General features: G+C 36.7%; 1 protein-coding gene across 1 annotated transcript in view; it reads right to left on the minus strand.

Annotated features, from left to right (window-relative positions):
* Positions 1–214: 214 nt before the first annotated feature.
* Positions 215–11,234, minus strand: part of MISO1 (mitochondrial inner membrane subdomain organizer 1) — an 18,907-nt gene continuing 7,887 nt past the window's right edge. Inside the window, exons 3-5 of the mRNA XM_007457644.1 lie at positions 9,032–9,179; positions 3,235–3,395; positions 215–959 (exon numbers count right to left, since the gene is read on the minus strand). Of these exons, the coding sequence (XP_007457706.1) occupies positions 558–959; positions 3,235–3,395; positions 9,032–9,179 (711 nt within the window). The 3' untranslated portion in view covers positions 215–557. The remainder of the gene's footprint in view (positions 960–3,234; positions 3,396–9,031; positions 9,180–11,234) is intronic.

Raw genomic sequence — 11,234 nt, forward strand, 5'->3', positions numbered from 1 at the left:
CATCGTTAGGCGGACTCTCAACCACTGCGCCACCAGGGAAGCCCATGCCACTCTTTACTAGTAGAAAATGGTCTAAGTGACCTTCTCTTGTAGCTCTGCCTCAAATTCACAAGCAGTTATAAAGTAGTGGAGAGAAAAGAGCAGCCTCAGACGTGATGCATAAAGAGTCCCTTTATTATAAGTAATCAAAAGTAAACAAATATTCTCGTTAAACAAAAGTTAAATATGGCTGCCCCAAATGACTAAAATAATACAATGGCCAATAGTTAAACTCTCTCTTCATATATTATCACTACGTGTATATCGCCCTCAACCCGATAACTTTTTATAGAACGTTTCATTTTTCCTAAAAGGATATTACATTAATCACAATTTATTTAAATTATTCTGATATTACCTTTATAAGAATCATCTCTTAAATATTTAAATACATTAGAATGCAACTTTGATCATTTGGGGAAATTTCCCATTTCAACTCAATGAAAACTATCCATTATATTTATCCATTATATTTTATTCTTTTTGGAGTAGGTCACCTCCAGATCTCTTGGAATATTTCATCCTTTTCTACGAAAGTGTATGCGACTCAGAAGTTCTCTGAACTTCAGTATTAAGGAGTAGTTATTCATGTTTTCTTTCCATGTTTCATAAGTCCTTCTAAATTTGTCATAATAACTTTCTCTTTTCAAGTTGAAATCTGATCCAATTTTTTTAAAATAACTGTCCTTTTTCCATATTTCTCTCCAGGAGCCTTTGAATTTTTCCAAATAACTTTCTTTTTCAGATTCTTCCTTCCATATTCCTTCTCCTTTTTTTAAGGCTATTAATTCAGCTTTAAGTAAGTTTCTGTGAATTCTCCAATAGATTTTAGAATCATAATTTAGCCCTTTAACGAGAACAGTTTTGCCAAGGCCTCTTCTCAAAATTTCTTCATTCAGACTCACACTAAAATATCTACCCTTGAATAAAAAAATAACACAAGCCAATTATTTAATAAAGTTACTAGCATACCTGTAACACTTTATTTACTTTAAAATCAGTCATTCTGCAACTTGAGTCCTCCAAATAAAAGTCAAAAATATAAATGCAAAAGGGTCCTTAAGAGCTTAAAACAGTTAATGCTAAATCCAAGAATTTCATTACTAGAAGAGACCATTGCTCAAAGACAATTCACTCTTTTATAACATATAGTTCTCCACAGGCTCACTGGTCTCCTACCCAAAAATGTGCAGAAGCAGTAAAGCACGAAAAGGGTTTTTTGGTTTTATTGTTGTCGTTTGGAGGGGAAATGGAGCACACACCAGACAGGTAAAATGACAGGAGGCCATAGCAAAAGAGAAACTAAAGAAAAGTAACAAAACTAAAAAGCAGACAAATGCAAAATGAAATGAATCATCACTGAACTGTTAATTTAGGTTCAGAATTCCAGTGCTGAGGAAGGCACTGGCATGTAAATACATTTTTAAAAGATGTCCCATAAAATAATGAACATAAAAATAGTCCTGGCCCTTGAATCTTCGCCCTTCAGGAAATTTCATTCATACCTCACTGCCTAATGAAACCAGATAAGTGGGATTTTTTTTTTCCTCTCTCGCTAATTTACAGTGTAAAGGAGATCCTGCTTAGCTATTTCCATAGTCCTTGTGGGATTTTAACTTAACAAGATTAATTTTAACGAAGTATTAGTAATTTTATAGCTTCATTAGACAAGTAATTCACAGTCAAATTTTTTTAATGTGAAAACTAAAAGTTTAAAGTAGGAAACATTTTCTAAGACTATATAAAGGAATAAAGTAATCTTCTGTTCCTTTAAATGCAGTAACTTTTGGTACATGATGATAAGCGGCTAAGAAATACAGTTTTAAAGGGATTATCATATTTGTCTCAATGTTTTAAATTTCATGAGCTGAACCAAAATAAAATTAATTAAAATTCAACCTCACACTACAGTAAAATTCAACAGAAGTAAATTACCGAAATATGCATAAAGCATAATTTGGTCACCTTCTAGGAAAGAGTATAAGGTAAAGACAGATAAGGTAAAGTGTGGTCTCAGGAGCCAGGAAGAGCTGGGCTTGAATACCGGTTCTTCTACTTGGTTACCCGGAGTCCCCCCTGTAAATGGGAATAAAATGATTCCATAGGGGGGTTTTGAGGATAAATAATATATACTCCTCAATTGAAAAGAGAAGTTAATATTTTTGTAAGGCCTTTGGGACCTTTTATATACTTTGTATTATAAACTTAGTCAAGTGTAAGATGCTTCAACCAATCGGTATTGGATAATTCTTATTTTGAAAGAACTGAATGTGATCTGGACATGCAAAATTTAATGGATTTCACTAGGTGTTCTATTAATAATTCACAAAGCTTCTAATAATTAAAATAGTTACAATTCTAATCACTTTAATGTGAGGTTATTTTTCTCTTCAGATTATTCTTGTTTGTTACATAATAAGGAACTTTTAAAATAAGAAAAATTACCCTTAATCCTGTTATAATAACATTTCAACTATTTTATTTTTCCATGTTCTTTTTTCAGTAAGTGTCCACCAAAAGAAATTTGGAAGAAGGCACATCGAAGGACTCAAGACAGTGACAGGGCAACAGTAATGAAGCTCTCAGGCATCCGCAGTTACAGAATGGCTAATGGCCAGTCATAAAGGCAAGGAAACTCTGAGGCAATGTCTTCAGATGACTGACTACTGATCATGAATAGTATTTAAATAGGTTCAATTTAAATATGTCCAGTAGTATTAAATACGCTCAATGTTTTTAGAGTTCAAAGACTTATATGTTAAGGCATACCTATCTACAAGGTATTGGACCAAAATGAGCAATATTTACCTTCAGAAAACACCCTTGCTCTTTGCAATTTTCAGTCAACAAGTCGCACTCAACAAGTGGTTTATAATAACAAGTGTGATATAATGTCCATAAATAAATATATAAGATACTCCTTAAACTGGCAATGTCCAGAGTCAATAAAATTTGAAGTTTTTTTACTTAAATTTTCTATTTTTTCCATAATAAACATAATTTTTTCTATAATAAATTTTATAGCAAAATTTATATATGAAACATCTAGTTCTCTATACATAATCACTGTGAGTAGTACTTTAAAAAGACAAAAAAATTCAGTCTCATTATGTATTCAAGGTTTGGATTAATGACGAGTTTATGTATTAAATAATAAGAATAAAATATTGCTAGTTATTTCCTCACACTACTTACCTTATTCACTAAAAGGTAGCAAAAGAGTGCTGAATTCTCCTTTCCAAGAAGTTGGAACCATACTACTTGGGAAGGTTTTAGCTCTTTCTGTAACCACATCTTCCCAGTTTCAGTGAGTTCTACTCCAGCCAACTTAACCAGCAAAGCACCACACGGCTCTTCTAAAAGGGTTAGGTAGAAGAGAGTTTTAGCTTTAATATCACGTTGCAAAAGCAAATTCCAAAGTCATTTGGGCTCCAAAAAACAACTGGATATATTATATTTATTTATAAATACCCAGACTCTCTAGATATAGATCCATTCATTTCCATAGTCAACCTGTCTTTTAAAACAATACAAGTATGTAACAGATGGAAAGTTCAAAAACTCATTTCAGTCAGATCCAGAACAGGATGTGGGGTTTAACCAATTTACCTTTTTAAAAAAAGTCTTCCAGATTTGGGCTTCCCTGGTGGCGCAGTGGTTGGGAGTCCGCCTGCCGATGCAGGGGACACGGGTTCGCGTCCTGGTCCGGGAACATCCCACATGCCGCGGAGCAACTAAGCCCGTGCGCCACGATTACTGAGCCTGCGTGCTACAACTACTGAGCCCAATGAAGAGTAGCCCCCCCTTCGCCACAGCTAGAGAGAACCCACGCGCAGCAACGAAGACCCAACGCAGCCAAAGATAGATAAATAAATAAATAAATGTTTACTCATGTGTAGAGTTAGGTTTTCTTGATGTTGAAAAGTCGGCAGCTCCTGGAAAGTTAGAAGCTAAGCTGTTCAAAGCCAAAAAGCAGAATTCCCTGGTGGTCTATGGTTAGGACTCCGCTTCGACTGCAGGGGGCACCCGTTCCATCCCTGCTCGGGAACTAAAGTCCCACAAGCCACGCGGCGTGGCCAAAAAAAAAGGTAAAAGCAAAACTGCTGTGGTGGGACCAGTGATGTTCTTGGTTGACAAAAGTTTTCCCTTCCTCCCAGCTTCGGGGGTAAGAGGACTCCGAGGGGAAGAGGGAGGCCAGGAAGAGCTCACCTGAGGCTGTACAGCACTGTGCCGTCGGGCTGGACCCGCAGCATCACGTTGTCCGTGGTGGTGTCGTGGATGAAGGAGCGCTTGGAGTGCACGAAAAACATGTCGGGGACCCAGATCTTCTTCACCAGCCGGCTGTCAAACGTCATGCTGAGGTTTTTGAAAAAAAAAAAAAAAAAAATCTGCCAGATTTATTTCTCTGCTCACATACACGTAATGCTACAAGATATGTCGTTCAATAATATAAGCTCCTACGACCAATCGGACTGTATAAACTGCGTTTTCACTTAATGTACTGAGGATATTTTCCCATCTCAATAAATATTGATTAATATCAACATTATTTTTTTAATATACATTTTACAAAACTGACTTCCAGACAGGATTTTTTCAATTTATTATCCAAGTAACATAGTGATAAGAAAGTCTGGGCAAACTCTTGATAAAATTTTAACCAATTAAACTTTAATAACAGGATTTTATTGCAGAAAAAGTTTATAACTTTCCATAAAGGATAATGGCTGACAAAAAAAAATCTTAATGACTGTTTTTTGAAAGAAATTATACATTTAACATATGTTAAACTCTTATACAAGTAGCTGAAAGGATAAAGTTAAGTTCATTTAATTGCTAGGGAAAAAGTAATACTTGAGTTCAGGAAGATATCCTAGAAGCTTGCCACAATATTATTTGATGATAGAAAAACATTTTCTTTAGGGCATGGGTTCTTGAAACCTGTCCTAGAGTTTCAGTTAGAGAAGTATCAAAAGGTGTAAGTAGGATTATGTCCTTAGAAAAATCTGTGACACAGTAAATACACAAATTAGATTAAGGCAGAACATATAATAAAGACTAGATGAATTTAAATCATTGGTACATAATGAGTTAAGGGAAGCCTGAAGATTCTGAGGTCTCTCGTCAATCCTTTAATGCTGCCATCAACACCAGCTGTCTTTCAGTAAAACATCCTCTAGTCTTTAAGACCAAAATTTTTGGGACCAAAACCATGAATCTAAGTCAACACTATCAACCTGAAGTATTAATGTCCTAATTCTTCACTTCACAAAAGGTCATTGGGATTACTTTAAAATTAGCAATTCCCCATTAAGCATTTAAAATATGATGCGGCCAATAAAAATTTAAAAATAAATCTTCCAAGAACTAATCTACTGAATAAGGTTAGTTATATACATCATATATTTTTGCCCAAACAGTTGAGGTTTTTTGAAAAAGGAGATGCAACTTTTAATGCTTATGATGTCTAATTTTAGCTTTGTGTGAATCCCTCTATCTTACCAGCTCTTCAACAAATCTTCTATGCACATATTTTAAAAAAGCCTAATTCATACTGTACTGGATGACACAGATGATGCCAAAGGTTATAAGGGGACAGCAACATGGGCTCCAGTGGAAAAGCCCAAGAGCAGGACTTGGGTTTTGCAGAATGAACAGAGAGGCAGGAGGAGGAAGAGGAAGTGAGTATGTCAAGTAAGGGAAAGACCATGGGCACCTGGAAAAAACTGCAGACGTAAGATGAATACGGAAGCAAATCACCACTAAGGAGTTTGTTATATTTCTGTTCCATCAGATGGGTTGGAAACTTCATGACTAAATACTCTTAAGGTTTTTATAAAGATAGTACATGATAGAAAAACAACTGATTTATACCCTCAATTTAGAAAACATTATAAGTGAATTCATGACAATGGACAATTTCACGAGACAGGAGTATCACATACGTCAAAAAGATTATTTTTTACCATCCGGGATAGGAGAAGCTTTGAGTAATATCCTCACTAGACTGCAGGTTTTGTGACTACTGTAGGATCACATCCATTGTTTGCCACTATATACTGAGACTGTGACAAAACAGCAGGCATTCAGTAAACATTTATTGAAGAAATGAGGTGTCCTAAGAGTTCCACTTCATAAAAATGTTCAGCTCTGTGTGTGTTTGCCTCCTCATCATACACACCAAAGATAAGATCATGGAAGGAAGGGATATCACAGAACAGTCATGAGGAAGGAGTCTTGGAAATATTATAATTCTCTTCTTTGATGGTAGTGGAAACCATAAGCCAAAACTAGAAATAGAACACAAGCTCTCCAAGCCAATACACATTCTACTACACCACACAGACTCTACTCTGATGTACTTTTCTGAGCTAAATCTTTTTGGTTAGAATGGCCTTAATTTGGGGAGCTTGAATCCTAGCCCTCCTTACAATAAAATCAAAAGTCCATCGCTGGGACTTCCCTGGTGGCGCAGTGGTTAAGAATCCGCCTGTCAATGCAGGGGACACGGGTTCGATCCCTGGCCCAGGAAGATCCCACATGCCGCAGAGCAACTAAGCCCGTGCGCCACAACTACTGAGCCTCTGCGCCACAACTACTGAAGCCCGCACTCCCCAGAGCCCACGTGCTGCAACTATTGAGCCCGCGCACCACAGCTACTGAAGCCCACATGCTCTAGGGCCCACATGTCACAACTTCTGAGCCCATGTGCTGCAACTACTGAAGCCTGCGCACCTCGAGCCTGTGCTCCGCAACAAGAGAAGCCACTGCAATGAGAAGCCCGCGTACCGCAATGAAGAGTAGCCCCTGCTTTCTTTTACTAAAGAAAGCCTGTGTGCAACAACAAAGACCAATGCAGCCAAAAAAATAAATTAATTTAAAAAATAAAAGTCCATCTCTATCCTACAGGCCAGGTAGTAAAAATAGTGAAAGGAACATAAGGAGCTTTCAATTAACAGCTATTTTTAAATGAAAAAGATTATGCTGTAACATCTTATTATATCATTCAAAATAGTGCCTGGAAAGCAACCTTCTAGTTCTACAACCATTTTATAAGTAAATAGGTTTAACAAATGAAAACGCAAAATGATCTCTTTAACATCAACAATTTATGTCAGTTACAAAAAGTATTAACACTACCGTTACATTTTACTGGTTATCATCTGTTGGGATGAATAAGACATGTCTGTTTCTTTAACTTTTGCATCTGTATACATAAAGTTGTGGACTGGGTAGCAGAAAATCTTGTTTTCTACCTTTGATTTCATCAACTGTTAGGTAGATGGCTTCATACATGGCCTTTAACTTCTACAGAAAATATTTAAATAAGTGGGGGAGAAAAGTAAGTTTCCTTTCAGCTCTAAAATTTTGATTGTTTGTACCAACTGGATAAACATTTTTATTTGATGTGAAACCCATTAATAACAATATGTGTATATGGCAATTAGAGTGCTGTGGCATTGCTCGACTTCTGGGGCAGATTCCCACTGAATACCATCCCTGGAGTTGTGCGATGTACAGCCTGGACAATCACAAGTGATGACCTTGTTGTCTAAGCACTAAAGAATCATCACTATTTCAGACAGGAGAGATTTAAATTATTGTAGCATTATTACAACAACTGAGAAGGTAGAGGACTTATGAAGTATAAACCATGCTTAGAGCTGAAACGGCCATTAAATGGCCATTAAATGGCCAAATAAACATCTCAGGTATCTTTCTTTAGGGAACAATACTGTTTGATTTGTTAAAGAAGTCAATCATGTCAGGTATGTTTGGGGGAAAAAAATTAATCTTATTCCTTTGCAGCCCTATCTAATTGAACAGAATGATATTCATTCATCTGAGGCTAAAGAAATAAGAATCCCTTTCTTCAAAACAGTAAAATAATATTAAGAAGATCTTTAAATATAACTCAGTTAATTCATTTGACAAATTTTGCCAAGTCTCTGCTGGCTAACAATTATTTTTCTAGGGACTGTGAATAATGAGATAGATAAGAAAAGTTCCCTGCCCACCAGGGGCTCACAGTTTAATAGAAGGATATAAACCTAGATATATAATTACAGGAAAATGTGTTTCAGTACTCTAATTGCAGTGTGTATAAATTGCTTGGGGGACAGGAAAGAAAGAGGCTAATTCTGCTTGGGAGTTAAGGAGAGCTTCACAGAAGAGCTGACACTTGAGCTAGATCCTAAAGAATCCACAGGAGCCAAGTCACTCTGGGCAAAGAACTATGCCCAGGGCATGAGATCACATGGAAGCAGCAGGCATGTCTGTGTGGCTGGGGGCTTTGCCATGAAGCAGGGAGAAATGGGAATTGCGGCAGCAAAGCTATGGACTCTGCCCAACTCTCCAGCCTCCTTTGGTGTCTCTTGTCCCCTTCTTCCCTATGCCCTGGCCAGATGAGCCTTCACGTGCTTACCAAAAGAGCCAACTCATCCCCACACGTATCCTTCCTAGCCAGCCCCCTCCCATTCTTCGGGTATCTGATTAAATAGCAACTCCTCAGTGAGGCCTTCTCTGACCACTATATATGTAGGTTCGCCCTTCATACAACCTCCAATAATTCTCATCCTATACCCTGATCCTCTTCTTCATAGCTCTTAGGACAATTTTTCATTTGTCTGTTGCCCATCTTCCACCTGTACTATAAGCTCCAAGGGGTAGAGTGGTCTTGTTTATTTCACTCTGCACGTACGGCTAGCATAGGACCTAGAACATAACATGTGCTCAATATTTGTGGAATAAATGCTTGAATGCCTGAATGAACCACTGAGTGGTTGAATGAGAAAAGGAGGGAAGGAAGAAAAGAAATCTAGAGCCAAATTAAATAGTTCTTGTATGTAAGTCAAGAATTTGGACTTTCCCTCATAGACAATGGAGAGTTACTAAAAATTAAAATGACTTTTTTTTGCTATTTTTAAAATAACTTCTAATAAAGGAACATTAAAATAGTTATTTAGTGTTATTATTTTTGTACCTTACTTACTTCTCCATGAAGATATAATAGGTAAAGTAATGGGAATATGTTCAATCTCTAAACCATTCTCGGTTATTTGGCGTAGTCGTCCTCGTAGTTTAACATTCCTTCTTATAAATTCTACTGGAATATCTGAAGAACTTGTGAATTTTGATGTCTGTTGATTTATAAGGAGAAAAATATAACATTTTATTACCATTTTCATATTAAAATTAAGCATGTCAAATTCTCTAAACATTTTAAAGAAGATATAACCACTGGAAATTTTTAATTTGGTTCTTAATTTTATATTAAAATTTTAATAAGATTTAACACAAAGTGTTTATGCGAACATTATTTAGAAAACTTTAGTCATTATTTTACTATTTCAAGCTACTATATAGAGAACATTAAACAGACTCCTAATTTCTAAAAGCCTACATCGTCGAAATATGACACAATCCATCAAAACGCAGTGAGTCTAAACATGGCACCACACAAATCTGGCTAAATAGTCACTATCCTATACTATAGATGTACCGTCTATTCATGCAGGTACTGCTGGGAGAACCTAACCAAAACTGAGGCAAGTTAAATTTGACTACTAATCAACAAGGTTTTTTTCCTTATTTTTTATCTCATAGGAGAAAAAGGCCCCTCCCAAAAGGCCAACATTAGGAATTTATTTAAATACCTAACACCTTGGAGTTAGTCAACATTTTATACCTGTGTCTTCCATATTAACAGTACTATAGAGATAACCTTAATTCATAATCATGGCTGGATGAGAACCTCATACAGGCAGAAGGATAAATGAGTACCCAACTTCCTAAGATAGTAAAGTTGGTCTAAACATTAAAAAAAATTTTTTCAAACAAGAAAAATATTGTAGCAGACAAATCCAGAATGTGGAACATTAAAAATGGGATAAGTGACTTGGTTACTCTAACAAATCAGTGGCGTAAAGGGGAAAAAATGGGGGTGGGGTTCTAGACTGTTATAAAATAAATGAGTCATAAGAGATATAACAAACAAACGCAATATATGGACCATTTGAATCCTGATTTGAACAGATCATCTCTTGAAAAAAGACACCACTGAGACAATCAAGGAACTCTTAATATGGTCTGGGTATTAGATGATGTTAAGGAGTTATTAATTATCTTAGATGTGATAATGTTCTATGACAGACGGACACTGTGAGTCTCCTGATGCAGCACAACAGGAAGCAGTATACACTGTCACCTTCTTGTTCACACTAAATCTACCAAGGAAACACAAATCTAGACTGTGGGACATTCTCTAAGACAAGTGGCTTGGGCTCCTCAAAAATGGCAGTGTCACGACAGACAAAAATTAAACATAAAGTGGGATAAAAGTCTAGATTAAAGGAGACTAAAGAGACATGACAACTAATTACAGTGTGTGATCCTGGACTGAACCTTAGACTGGGAAAAAAACTGCTACAAAGGATATTTTCAGAAGATAAATATGAATATGAACTGGATTTTAGATATTACTGCAAAAATGTTAAATTTATTAGCTGTGATATTAATGGCACTATGTAGGAAAATATCCCTGCTCCTAGGAAGTACACTATGAAGTCCTTATGGGACAAGTTCCATCATGTCTGCAGCTTGCTTTCAAATGGTTTCACTGAGGGAGAGAAAGAAAGCACAACCATGGCAAAAATGTTAACTGGTGAATCTAGATAAAAAGGTGACTGCTTTTTCTGGAGAAAACACTGTGAGGAAAAAGATTCTGAAGGTATGTATTGTCAGCATTCATTCAAGAATGTGGAATATGCAGAACGTAAACAAAAGGGAAGAGAAATCCTAAATCAAACACACATGAAAAGTTTGAGTGAGTCACCTGACAGAAGTTGTCTATGAAAAGTTTATGGGAAAGACACAGAAATGTGGGCTAAACATCCACACAGATGGCTCCCAGTATGGTTCTGTGACATCCCTAGGGTAGCACTGATGAGTTAATGTCAATGGGAGGGGTACTCTAGGAGTAAGCCACAGGGCTCTGACCTGGATCCTCTCCTGTTTAATATGATCACCAGTGACTTGAATGAGAGCATAAGGATCGAACATCAGCAGGTCTAATGCTTGGAAGGGTATGAATACTAAGTCGGAGTTAGTATTTAAAAAGATCCTGACAGGGCTTCCCTGGTGGCGCAGTGGTTGAGAGTCCGCCTGCCGATGCAGGGGACACGGGTTCGTGCCCC

The sequence above is a fragment of the Lipotes vexillifer genome, unplaced genomic scaffold (assembly GCF_000442215.2).
Source record: "Lipotes vexillifer unplaced genomic scaffold, Lipotes_vexillifer_v1.1 scaffold897, whole genome shotgun sequence".
NCBI classification, from domain to species: Eukaryota; Metazoa; Chordata; class Mammalia; order Artiodactyla; family Lipotidae; genus Lipotes; species Lipotes vexillifer.